At 48.0% G+C, this 13,918-nt stretch overlaps 1 protein-coding gene across 1 annotated transcript in view; it reads left to right on the forward strand.

The window, feature by feature from the left end:
- Nucleotides 1-13,631, forward strand: part of CASQ2 (calsequestrin 2) — a 31,920-nt gene extending 18,289 nt beyond the window's left edge. Inside the window, exons 5-11 of the mRNA XM_061365602.1 lie at nt 350-423; nt 868-998; nt 4,875-4,920; nt 7,703-7,757; nt 8,418-8,518; nt 8,838-8,912; nt 11,981-13,631. Of these exons, the coding sequence (XP_061221586.1) occupies nt 350-423; nt 868-998; nt 4,875-4,920; nt 7,703-7,757; nt 8,418-8,518; nt 8,838-8,912; nt 11,981-12,190 (692 nt within the window). The 3' untranslated portion in view covers nt 12,191-13,631. The remainder of the gene's footprint in view (nt 1-349; nt 424-867; nt 999-4,874; nt 4,921-7,702; nt 7,758-8,417; nt 8,519-8,837; nt 8,913-11,980) is intronic.
- The last annotated feature ends 287 nt before the right edge of the window (nt 13,632-13,918 follow it).

Consider the following 13,918-nt stretch of genomic DNA (forward strand, 5'->3'; position numbering starts at 1 on the left):
AGCTTTCTTCTGCACTTAGGATGGGCTGCAGGGCAGTAATAAGTATTTTGGAGAAAGGTAGGAAATACCTGTTGTAAAGAGCTCCTGCTGGGCTGAGAGCATCCTTCCTGACCCAAACTGAGGACCTGATACCAGTAACAGTAAAAACATGCCTCTTTCCTGCTCCCTCCTCCTGCAGCAGGCAAAGCATGCCCTGGTGACAGTCACCATGTAAACCCTGGAAGGGTGGGAGAAGCAGTGCCATCATCTGATGTATTTTGCCATAGTTTATATTTGTTCTTCCCTGGTGCCTTCTGTGCTGCTCAGCTGCCGATGAAATCTTTTCTTCATTCCCCTTTTCTCCTTCCAGATTACAAAGCATTTGAAGAAGCTGCTGAACACTTCCAGCCGTACGTCAAGTTCTTTGCCACCTTTGACAAAGGGGTAAGCATCCATGGACCTCCATGGGAGCTCACAGACCCCACCACCTGATTTCCAGCAGCTCAGGTTGCTCCCAGGTTTAATATCAATATCAGATTCTCGTTTTCAGTGTTGCTGTGGTTTGTGGTGTCCACATTTGGATTTGTCCCTGTGGCAAGATAAAAGGCCATTTCTGCAGCATGAAGGCAGGTCCTGACCTGGGTTTGGAAACCAGTCCCTCTAAGTTTGTGAGAGCTTGACTCTGGCTTTGCTCTGCCTCAGTGCTTGAGGCCAGTAGTATAGAGAGCTTCTGTAGTTTAGAACCAAGGAAAGATCCATTCATATTCTGCTGACCATCACTGAGAGTGGATGCTCTGAGACAGAGCAAGCACTTTGACCAGGAGAGACTCTGGGTAGGCAAAGAGGCACATGAGGCTCACTCACTTCTGACCATCTGCACTGCAACAGGTTGCCAAGAAGCTGGGTCTGAAGATGAACGAGGTGGACTTCTATGAACCGTTTATGGATGAGCCTGTTCACATCCCTGATAAGCCTTACTCAGAAGAGGAGCTGGTGGAATTTGTGAAGGAGCACAAAAGGTATGTAGCATGCAGGACACTCCTGGCCATGGGAAGCAGGTAAAGGTGTCTGGCATCACAGGCTTGCCCCTGTAGAGCATCCCTCTCATTAACAATTGGGATGACAAGCACCTGCTGACTCAGGTTTGAGATTTTTGGCTGATCTTTTCCCACTCTCTGAGGTGCAAGTATTGGTGCTGCAATCAGAGCCCACTACCGTGGGGCTGTGACAGAGCTTCCCTCCTGCTCCCTCAAAGAGCAGGGAAGCTTGCAGGCACCGCAGAGTGAAAACCTTGCCCTACTTGCCCATGTTTTTAATTTAGGTCTGTTCCCTCCTTCCCCAAAACAGCATCACTAATGGGTATATCATATATCCATCTCCTCATGCCAGTTACATCCATAGGCAGGCTCCAAGCTCAGGTCAAGCTTGGAGGAGCCAGGTTCCTGCTGACCTCAGGCATGGATAGGAAGCCACTGCTGTTATGGCAGTGTTGGGCCTCATGTAGCAACAGTGCCGAGCACCTACAGTGTTTGATCAGCTCAGCAAGAGCTGTGGATGCTCTGTGCTTTCTGCAACCAGATTTACTGCAAAGTTGTTTAGGGTCTCAGTCTACAAGTGACTGGAAAGGCTGATCCTTTGTAAAAGCACAGGGTTGAATACAAGGGCACAATTACCCATGAGGTGCCGTATTTTTAGACCATTAGAAATGCAGCACAAGGTAGTCACAGAGCAATTTGCTGCTCCTGCATCTGCATTTCAGACCTTTAAGAGACAAGAAAAGAAAAGCAGGACCATCAATACTTTTGGGGGACCCTAAAATCAGGCTGAGCTTGAGGTTTGTGATCACGCACCAAGGGTTTAGAGACACAAAGATCATCTCCGGAATTCCCAAGTTACCAGACTTGGAAAGAGATCTCTGCTTTTTCTGACATATGAAGGGGTCCTCTATATCCCATGTACTTGCAGGTCACTTTATTGACCTCAGTCCTTCCCATCTTTTTCTCTCAAGCTCTTTCTGTCAAGCAGCAGCTTCAGGAGGAGTCAAACACAGCTAAATGTCAAACAACACAAGCTCTCCACCAGCACAAAACTGCAGTGGAACCCCCTCCCTGGTCTTACATCTTTCAAGATGCTATGGGGTGCCTGTAGGAGTGAGAGGATGGGCCATGTACTTTGCGAGTGTCAAGGCTCAGAAGGGAATTAAAAGGTGTCTCATGAAATCAGATGCCTGAAATCCCAAACTTTGGACCAAGGTGGTGACACGGCAGGGGAAAAACCCTGAGCTGACAGTGGTATGCTCACAGCACCTAATGCTGAGTCTCACAGAGAATATAATACAATAGACTAGAATACACTAGACTAGACTAGACTAGAATGGGATAGGGCAGAACAGACTAGGGTAAGATAGGCTGCACCAATACCAACTACATGGTAGTTCCTCTGCCTGCAGCAAGAGGTCTCCGGGTTAACGTTTGTTCCACAAGCAGTGATGCTGGGGTTAGACATCCATCCCACCCTCGACCATGTTTTCTGTAATTGTGAAATAGCAACATGGGGGCTGAATTCTGCTCCCTCTTGACTCACCTAAACCCCACTTCCTACAGCACAGGGAAGTAACCAGAGTAAATCTGGAGCATCTCTATAGCAACCAGTACATTTGGGTGTGATCAAATCTTCCTGACAGTTTCCTTTCTCCAAGAGCCGGCCCCAGAGGACGGATAGGGAAAGCGTCCTGAAAGCCAGGTACATGCAGAGGTACATAATATACATTCACCTGATAGAATCTCTAGTTTCAGACCATCAGCAATGAGGAGACTTGCTGGGTCAAAAATTGTATCAGTGATCTTCTGCTTAGTAACTATTCTTCCATTTCTATAGGGTTTTTTACCTCCTTTCTATTTTGATGCTGAAAGCAGCCAGTTGGGCAATTGAACTGTGCATTGCATCAAAACACTTCTATTTGTTCAGTTTATACCTGCTACTTAAAGACTTCACTGGGCACCTCCAAGCTCTTGTGTTGTGAGGACCAATGACCATTCTCTGGTTTGCATATGCAGTTTTTACCATCCCAATACTTTTAGCACACACACCACCACCACCCCCAAACCCATCCTCAGTCACCTCTTTCATAAGATAAAGGGTTCTTATCAACTTAATCTCACACACACAGAGGTCATTCCATACCTGCCTTCACCACTGCTGTGTTCCTATGTCCCTTTTTTAGTTGTTCCATATCATTTCTCTGATGGGATGCCCAGAATCACCCACGCACTCACTGTGGAGATGCATAATAGAGCTGCTTAACGGTATGATGTGTTTTACTCCTCAATCATTTCCCAACTGCTTGTAACCCTCTTTTTACCTTTGGAGCAGATGATTTCTCAATTTGTGACACTTGGGCCCTTCTCCTGAAGACAATAACTAATTAGAACTCATTTAGAACCCATTCTTGCACCTGTATAATCAGGGTTGGGTATTCTACAAGTGCATTGCTTGCTATATGTTAATTTGTCATGCAGCCTCTCAACTCACAGGAGATCCCTCTGTATCTCCTCATAGTTAGACCTGTGTTGATTGTCAAAGAATTGGATCTGATAAGCAACCACTGCTATATTCCTATTTCACATAAAGATGTGAAAAAGTTCAGGTTATGTGAGAAGATGTTATGTATATGATCATGTCAAATCATATGCTTTGCTATGAATCTTAATTCCCTTTGTCTTGAAAACTGACTGTTCATCTCAGCCTTTATCTTCCAATGTCATTAACCCACAGGAGGACCCCTCCTCTGATCTAACTGCAGCTCGGTTTCTGAGAGCCTTCAGTAAGTGACCTTGGCCAGTGGTCCTCTTAAGGCAACTCACTGCATTGACCTTCACCCACTCATTGGCAACTCTAGCAGACCCATGGCCATGACTTAAAGGCTACACGCATCTCTAGTGCTACTGTGTCATATTCCTTCAAATGTCTGTTAGCTTTACTTTTGCTGGTGGCATTGTGCCCATGAGGGCATTGCTCTTCCAGACCTGTGGCCCCTCAGATCCTTCAGGAACCTCTAAAACAATGCTCCTTGTTTCCATTGCCCTTGTGGTGAAGCAGACTGAAGCTTTTACACATCTCACCGATGCCAATGTGCTGCTACTCCCTTTACCAATCTGTTCTAGGACCACATTCATCAATACTTCTCTTTGCAACAGCTTCTGGGGCTGGCCAACTAGAGAGGCCTGCTCTGCTGGAGAACCTGCCTGAACACGTCATGCTACAGTGAGCAGAGGTGTGGGGGACTGCTTGTGCTTGTCTCCTTGTGCTCCTTGGGTGCCTCTTTAACACCCCAGTCACCCCTCAGGCTGCCAGGCTCTCTGACAGGCTTCCTGCTATGTATGTGTATGAAAAGGTTTACTATTCAATCAGGATCCAACTTCTCTTCCCAGAGGTTATTCTGTCTTCTTTGCTTCAGAAGGGTTTGGAAAGATTCTTGTGGAATTATGCTGGCTAAAACCAGAAGAAAAGGGGAACAAAGCTCATTAGGAATGTCCCGGGGACTGCAAGACAAAAGTGAATGGTTCCCCTCATGCTCTCAGCATGGACAGAACAATCTGCCATGTGTGGTACTAATTCACCAGCACATACCAGCACAGAGAAGGGTCTCATCTTCCCGAGCACAGACAGCGGCTGCAGTGACTCCAGCAGGGGCAAGGGCAGGGTTTTATCACCATAAATAAAAGCATAAGTTGACCCACCGTGCCCCCTTTGCTTTCATTCAAGATGCAGTGGCTGCCAACACTGACTCCAGCCATCAGCCAGACATGCCTCAGTGACCTTCTCCATGGCACCATCAGCATCATGTGTGATGGTGCTGGACGTGTCCTCAAAGAGCGTTTCTGTCTTCCTTTCAGGGCCACCTTGAGGAAGCTGCGCCCAGAGGACATGTTCGAGACATGGGTAAGCACGCACAGCGGGAAGTCTTGCATCCTCTGATAGCTTCCAACAAGAAACCGCTGCTCCAGAGCTCCAGTCTCTGGCTGGGAACAACATTATCTTTCTTTCCTTGTGAGCAAAGCCTCTTTGCTTGCTTTGGGAAGAAGGGAAAGCATTGGCTGTGAAGCCCAGGTCTCACTGCTGCTTTGCTTAGCAGCAGTGGACAGCTGAGCTGGGTGCTGTTTGCTCCACAGGTGGGACAGGGAAAGCTAACCAAGTGTGCCAAGTTTTGCTGCTTTAGTGGCTGTGACATAGGTATGGAGAGCATCCTTCCCAAGGATGATCCATCTCATTTTATGGGCATCACTGCTGCTGGTGGCATGGTTTCAGTGGTCTCCTCACTGTTACCAGCCATTGGAACAAGCTGCCCAGGGCAGTGCTGGAGTCACCGTTCCTGCAAGTGTTCACACACTGTGCAGACGAGGCCCTCAGTGCCATGGGTTATTGGTGGCCTTGGCAGTGCTGGAGTAAAGGTTGGACTTGATGGCCTTAAAGGTCTTTTCCAAGTGAGTTGATGCTATGATTCTATGATTGCATTGAACAGATGATTCATGGAAATTGTACCAGAGCAATTGTACAACTCAAAATGCAAGCGAGGGCAGGCAGTTCAGTTAATTATAGAGATTACAGAGCAAACCGTGTATTGATTGTGCTTCTCACAGTGTGAGCAAGCTGTAAGTGAGAGACTGTGAAGAACTAAGCAGCAGTTTGGCACCAATCACACACAGAGGACTCTCCTGGTCTGCAAGGGTGGGAAACAGTGGATGGGTGAAAATGAAAGAAAAATCATATATAACAAATGATCCCTTTGGTGTGGATGAGCACAAGGTCAATAGCCAGTCAGGGCCCTTCGAATGGCAGCTAAATGCTGAAAAGCAAAGCTGGAGCGGTGCTTCACAGATGCTAAGGAAGATGCAATCATTCCTTCAAAAAGCTCATCACATTTATAACAGCATTCAGTTGCCTCGTTCCTTGGTTGTGGAACAGGAAATGCTGAGGGATTCCAAAGCAACAAAAACCTTGGGAGTCTTTAACGCAACAAGACGAGAGGTAATAACACTGAAGCAGGAGTTATGAGTCACTTGGGCATAAGAGCTTTTCATTTGGCTTGGAAATACAGATTATGTGTAGATGATGGCTTCCCACATCCACTGAGGTCCCTCCAAGTTTCCTCATGGGGCTGCAGTGGGACCAGCTTTCACAAGGAGTGGTTTTGCTTTCATACTGAACCTTAGGGAAAGTGGGAATTGTCGGTGGTGGGATGTTTGCTTTACTAGCAGCCTGGGAATACAGAGCTTGTCTCTACTATGAGCGGGGGACTTGTACCTACAGGAGACAATGGGACGGATTTTGATCTCGCTGCAAGTTCAAAACATCAATGCCTTCACTGGGGTTACCCTCATTTTGTTTACTGCCTTGGAGGTCAGAATACAGCTACGTTATATAGCTATATATATAAATATATCACACATATATGTATATTCTACTTTTCTCTCTGACAACGGAGAAAAAAACAACAGTGTTGATTTTTCCAGCTGCAAGTGGTCTGAATCCCAAGTAGATCTGCCCAGAATGCCCCAGTGAAAATGTATTCCCTGGAGACACCAACAAAGGCCCAGCATCCGCTATTGTTTTTAAAGATAATGTTTTCCACTTAATCTTTCAGGGTTTTTTTGTGGGGGGAGTTCCTTTCAGGTTTTGATGGTGGCTTTGTCACCTCTGGGCTCAGAAGGGAAAAGGAATTAGCATTTAGATGGGAATTTTTTCTTGCATTAAAACCAATTGAAATGGAAACTGTGACTGGCAGCGGGTGAGGAAGGCGAAGCTGATCTGTGGGATAATTCAGAGATGACATTCATAGCAGGCAGATGATGAACCAGGCAGTAGATCCATTGGCCTTTGCCAATATCATTACTCACTACTTACATGTCTCATGGAGAAAAGCAGTCCACCAGCCCATTATTTCTGAACCTGCACACACTGGAGCCCTGAATTCCCCTTGCTGGTTGTGGAAACCCTCACCTAAAGCAGAGACCCTTCACCTCCCAAAAGGGGCCAAACTAAGCCACCTTAGCTCTTCCATTGTGAAGAAACCTCCTTTCCTGGCCCTGAAGGAGCACATTCGGGAGTTGAGAGTGGTGACAGATGCTTCAGGTTGGATATAAGGAAGAAGTTCTTTACTGTGAGCATGGTGAGGCGCTGGCACAGGTTGCCCAAAGAAGTGGTGAATGCTCCATCCCTGGCAGAGTTCAAGGCCAGGTTGGACACAGCTTTGGGTGTCATGGTCTAGAGTGAGGCATCCCTGCCCATGGCAGGGGGTTGGAACTGGATGATCTTAAGGTCCTTTCCAACCCAAACCATTCTGGGATTCTGTGATTCTAAGATTTGTTTCCCTGCAAACCATTCCCTGAAAGCTGCAAACTTATGAGGGTAGTTGACCTCAGGCATGGAGGGTGAGCCCATATTCCCATGCTAGAGAGCTCTCGAACTTCTCTGCAGGCAAGCTTTTCCCCACACCACCCCACACTGCTCCTTTGCGTTTGCCATCATGGTACCCATCTCATTTTTAGCTGAAGGATTTCAGCAACACTACCCAAACTACCTGCTTTAGAACCTAATACCTCCACAGCTCAGCCTGACCTCAGTGTCTTGCCATCATCCTGTTCTCTTGAAGGCAGCCCACAACTTCCCTGTCGGACTCTGTCCTCCCTCCCTGGCCCATCAGTAATAGTTCTGTTGTTTCCAGGAGGATGACATGGAGGGAATTCACATCGTGGCCTTCGCAGAAGAAGATGACCCAGGTAGGAGGCTTTTTTCCTCCTTGTGTCACTCTCCATCACTCAAGAAGTGCAGTTTCCTGTGCTTTGTTTGCACTGTGGAGCCCAGTGCCCAGGCTGGGATAGGGAGCTGGGGTGCTTCTGGGTTTCTACACTAGTGGGTGTGCTAGCCAGGATCCAAGTTCTGAGTATAAATGAATGGCTGGCTGCAAAAGAAATGTCATCCCCTTCACCTTAGCACCAGGATTTGTCCCTAACTCTGTTCCCATCTTGCTGTGTGGCTCCAGGAAAGTGCTAGTGGCTGGGTTTGTGATGGGCATGTGGGAAACCCATGGGCATCAGCTCCTGGAAAGTCATAGCATCGGTGCTTCTCATGCATCAGTGTGCCAAAAAGCTTTGGCCTCTTAGGGGCTAAGTTTGCTCCCTCGCCACAACAGTATCATTGTTCCACTCTGCAGAAGGCTTATGAGACTTAATTCATGTGTAACTAATTTCAATACCCGGGGAGGATGCTCAACATTAAAAGCCTTATTATCAGAAGAAAGGGCTGGGAGACAGCGTTTTAATGAGCTCTATGACCAACCCTCTGTGCACAGAGGGGAGAGGGAAGTTGAACCCCCCTCAAAGCAAGAAGTGCCTGGGTGTTTGCAGGAGAGAGCTGCAGCACTTCATGTATCCTTTCAGATGGGTTTGAGTTCCTGGAAGTCCTGAAGCAGGTTGCCAGGGACAACACCGATAATCCCGACCTGAGCATTGTCTGGATTGACCCCGATGACTTCCCTCTGGTGAGTGGCAGGGGCTCCTTGCCTTTCCTGGTTTAACTCATGGATGGGGGGGTTGGTGTGGTGGTGTGTGCATGAGCACAGGGATTTCCCCAGGGAATTTGGAATAGGGAAGAACTGGGCAATGGGTGATCCTTGAGAGCTGCTTGCTCAGGTCTGCCCCCAGTGAAGGAGGTGTCCTGGGAACATCTCCAGAACCGGCACTTTCCTTTGCCATATGAGGCAGGTCAAGCTTGTCTTCAGCCTCTCCCAGGTGCATTAATGCAACAGGCATTTGTTAATCCAGACACCCCTTCCTGAGCTTTGTTTCTCACTCCTGCAGCTCATCACCTACTGGGAGAAGACCTTCAAGATCGACCTGTTCAAGCCACAGATCGGGGTGGTGAACGTCACAGATGTGAGTAGCATGTGCCCAGGAAATCCAGCGATCCCAAAATGAGGGTGTTAGAAAGGACAGGATCTGAGGACTGCTGGAATCTGTGGGATTTTTGCTGTTAAATGCAAGCAGAACACGCTTTTTCCCCAAGGAAAGAGTGTAAAGAGCTCACCATTCCCATGTGCAGCGTTCATAACACCTCCGACGTCGAGCTCCAGGGCTTCAGTCTGACTGAACCTGGGTGGGTTTGTGGAGGAAAAGTGTGCATGTAGGGGGGAAAGCAAGTCGTGATCAGGGCAGAAGGAGGGTGTTTTTGCAGCAGCAGCAGAACAGCACAGCTTGAATGTAGGAGGGAAAGCTGGTCCCAAACAGATGATAGGGAGAAACCACATAGCTTGGAAAAAACCCTAAACAAATACACAGCTTTAATAAGACTATGACATAAACTGGTAACAGAGGGATCCTGCTGTGGCAAAGGGGCTATACTGGGATTCATCCTCCTCAGCCACTGCCATGCAGGGATTTGGGTGGGAAGCGGGTATGTGTCTGCCCCACACCCCATGGCAGTGAAGGGTTTCCATACCATCCAGCGGCCTGGCTGGCTTATTCCCTAGGCTTATATTTGATGGTGAAGTGCTGCGTGTTTTAATCTCTTTAAAATGGACCCGTGTGGGTGTGAGTGTCTCTGGAAGCATAAATCACTGCTGAAGTGGTTGTAATTTGGTGCTTGACTTCGTGTCTGACGTTTCAACCGCATGGGAAACTGATGTTTCATTAGGAGAGAGCAGGGAAGGACCCAGGGTTGGGGCTGAGAGCTGGTCATGACCTCACCAGTGACCTTGTTCCTGGCTCCTCTGCACTCTCTCCTGTAGTTTCCCAGGGAAAGAGGGGCAGCAAGGGTGTACTGCACGATTGTGCCTCCTGTCCCAGCAAATGCTGCGAGATGGGGGGCATGGTAGGGAAAGCAAAGCACTGGTGTGATGCAGAAAGCGGATGTACCCCTAGAGAGTAAGTACCCAGTGGGTGAAGGCTTGTTAGAAATTTATGAAGGGAGAGGCAAAAGGCAAAAAAGGCCCAGGTAACATCTGAAACCTAAGATCATGGGAGAAATGAACAGACAAGATAGAAAGAGAGCTCATGTATTCCAGTCTTTTCCTTTTATTACTAGTCCACTGTATCTCCCTGCGTTATGTTTACTGCAGTGCTCCACATTTAAGTCATGTCACAGCACCATTGAAGGAATTCATGAAAGTAGGATTGTCAGTGGCAAGAGAACTCTATAGAAAGCGGTATTAGGCAGGAACATATGCCATATTATCCAGCAGTCACTCAGAAACCTGTCACAACTCATGCATTACCTTTGATACAGTCAGTGTTTCAGGTGGCTGATTATATTATTTGCATTTTTTCTTTAATTCCTCTTAAGCCTGTTTTCTATTCCTCAAGAGAGAGATTGAAGAAAGTTCTGGGTTGGAGGGTGCTATCTAAACCAAACACTGAGCTCACTTCGTGATTCCAGTGTTACATCACCGCATTGAGCCAAGTTACACAGGTACAAAGTGGAGCTTACACAACGGAGTAAAAACAAACACTGTGCTTGGCTTCGGTGGACATAACCCCTGTGACCCCATCACTCCTCTAAGAGCCTGCCAATACAAACACCACAGCTCCCAGCAGTCTCCACTGCTCTGTCACGTCGGACTGGCTCAGGATTAGGGCCATGGTGCTCTGCACCATGCTGCTTTATGTATGTGCACAGCATCTTCTCGAGGTGCAATGGGCCCACTCCAGCTCCCATGAGTTAAAGGTGTCAGGTTTTGCCTCAAGAACAGTCCTGAGGTTGAGGACGAGATCATTTGTATGAAGCAAGAGCTGCATGCCTCTTTGTGGCTCTTTTTTATTGCAGTTTTAGTGGTTTAGAAGGAAAACAAATATTATAAGGGAGAAACAACTTTTCTTGAGCACAAATTGGTCCAGCCTTTTAGCAAGCCATAAACCGAAGAGAACTGAGTACCACAGACAGGGATGCATTTGCACCCAGTGCAAATTGGGGCTGTATTTGCGCTAGATGCATTTCCAAAAGCAGGTATTTGTCTTATGAGATATGAAAAGCACTTGCTTCTGCAACATTAAACACTGACTGAGATAACCTCACAGCACCTCTGCAAAACAGGATGCTGATCCTGTTTTATGGAGGGGAGACAGCGAAGGAAAAGAGGCTTACCCAGGCATTTACCTAAGAAACCTATAGCAAAGCAGAGAGAAAACCTTGCATTTCCAGGCCTCAGGGACCATCTAAGCTATGCTTCCTGTCCCTGAGTAGCAGCCACAATTTAAACAGCATCTTCTTACTGAATTCTGCCTCATCTGTTCTACCCAGTTATAGAAGTAATGCAGACAGCTGGAGAGAAAGATCAGGGGGGACCTGCATTCCAGGGCATCCGTGTTTTTCACCATTCTTCAGCTAGAGCATGGTTGAGATATGTGATGAAAGGCTCTTCAAAGAGAAGGAACCACCATCACATGTGGAGAGTCCAGAGCAACATCCTGAGGCAAAGAGGATAGTAACAGAGGCTGGGGAGAAGGGTTGCTGCTGACAGCAGGGTGTAAAGGCTCAAAGCAAGAGGTGCCAGAAGGGCTCTGGAAGGAAGGAAGGATGAAGGGGAATGCTGTGATGTCCTGTGAGCTGGGGTGATGCAGGAGGAGCTGGCATAGTTCTCTTTATGCTCTCTTTATGTAGACTTGGAGTCCACACATCTGGCCAGACAGGGTGAAGACAGTGCATCAGGTGGACAATGCTCTTGCTGCAGGAGAGGAACAGGCAGCAGGCACATACCCAACGCAGGTCAAACAGCACCACACACTCATGTGAACCCATTGACCCGTCCCACTGCCCCTAGTCAGAAGCAACAGCACCTCAGGGGGAAGTGGTAATCCCAGGGTGTAGGCAGAGAGACTATGGCTGAGCCTGCCTGCAGGCTGTGGCAGAGAGGGAGCTAATGTCAACGCCACCCCTGCATCCACAGCAGCAGTGAATCTCTTGCCTGTGTCTCTGAGGGTGACTAACTCCCCATGACCTGTCCCTGCAGGCTGACAGCATCTGGATGGACATCAGAGATGATGATGACCTGCCCACAGCAGAGGAGCTGGAGGACTGGATAGAAGATGTGCTTTCGGGGAAGATAAATACCGAAGATGATGATGATGATGACGACGACGATGACGATGATGATGATGACGATGATGATGATGACGATGATGACGATGATGATGACGACGACGATGATGATGATGATTAACTGTGACTCTGTGCAGTTTCACCTGTGGGGGCCCAGAGCCCTCCCCCTTCGGCAGGTCCCTCCATTGGAAGGCCTGTGCTTGAGCATCAGCGAGCACCGATGCTCTTCTTTGCCCCCTGCCCTGCTCCCCCTGCCCCTGCCTCTGCCCTTGCCGGGACCCCCCAGCCTGATTCTCAGTGGTGCTGAGCCACCAGGACGGCCCCTGCAGGCACCCAGCACCGCTGCAAATCATGCCTCCTTAGAAAGGACAATAGGAATCCACAGGGAATCTGCCCTGAGCGTCCCAGGGTGGGAAAAAAGTGCCTGCCTGCTCACTGCCAGAGGGACACAGGAAGCGAAGTTGTGTTTTCCATGCTCATCGGCCCAGCACTTAACATCCAAAGACCAAATCTCACTTCAAGACACAGGGAAGGCCACTGTGAAGTTCAGTCCTTTTATTAAACACAATGCCCTTTGCAGCTTACTCTGCCAAGACCACTCAATCCTGCAGGTTCTGCTGCAGGAGTCTGGAGCTGCTCACTAACACCTTAAGAGCAGCAAAAAGCTTTGGGAAAGGAGAAGGGGTTTAGGAATTCTATTTAAGTTTTCAGTGATTCCATATAATGACAGGATATTCTTTGGCAGCGCGATGCAAACCAAACACCACAGTCCCTATCCAAACCTCTTCTTGAAAGCTCAGGCCAAAGCTAGGGTAAGTGCAGGTAGTCTGATATGGGACATCAACTTTTGTGAGTTCCTGAATGGCTGGAAAAGCTGACCCAGGTCTGAGCCCAACCTCTTGAGGCTGAAGGTCATGAGCCAAATCACTGGCCTTAACCCAGAAAAAACACCAAAGCAGACTCCAGGCCAGTTGCAAACATCTGCAACCAGGTCTGGGCTGGGTATACCTTCCCTTTCAGGTGAACCTCAGACAGATTGAAGGTGGTGCACATGAGATAGTGCCAGTGGAAACATTCTTGCGGGCCCACCCTGAAGCCCTCCTATTGCCCAAGACCTTCCAGCTTTGGCTGACTTTCAACCCATAGCCTACAGAGCATCTTCTCCCATGACCAAGATGTTGGGAGGGAACGCATCCATCCAACCCTATTAGATGCTGGAGAACATGCGTTGGGCAATGAGCAGTGAAAGCTGTTTGGCTTTTACTTATCCAGTTGCATAGTTACTCCCTGCTTAGAGACTCAGTTCATGAGAAGGCTCTTTTGACTACAGACTGAGAAGGAGCTCATAGTCAAGGGGGTCACTCTCAAAGCAGAGCGTCAGCAACTCCATCCTGGTGAGTGCAGCACCATCCATGTGCAGGTCACTGCAACAGTGTTAGGTCTCCCTGCTTTTCCAGGCTGGTAGGTTTCAGTCGTCTTAGCTTCTTAGATTTGACAATAGTGCAATGAATGGAAAGTTTGGAGATAGCTTTATCTTTATAAATACATTTATAAATATGTTCTCCAGTTGTCCAGACTTGTTAGAGTAGGTTAACACGTCCTCTCTTGCTACAGGCAAAAACCATTGTCCTGACCTTTCTTATACTGGCTTACGTCAGAGGTAAGTGATGTTATAGGGGAAATAACAGTGTGAGGGACGGGAGAAGCAGAGCTCCTTGTACAAATGTGACTCAGCCTGATGAGACACAGGGTTTACACATTATGTATTTCCTTTATCAGATGAACTGCAAAGCAATATTTGACAGATCTGTTTTCCCCTGCCTGTTGATCAGTCTCTTTGACTCTGTCT

The sequence above is a fragment of the Neopsephotus bourkii genome, unplaced genomic scaffold (genome assembly GCF_033783945.1).
Source record: "Neopsephotus bourkii isolate Nb327-2 ecotype Australia unplaced genomic scaffold, CSIRO-AGI_Nbou_v1 NB_1287, whole genome shotgun sequence".
NCBI classification, from domain to species: Eukaryota; Metazoa; Chordata; class Aves; order Psittaciformes; family Psittacidae; genus Neopsephotus; species Neopsephotus bourkii.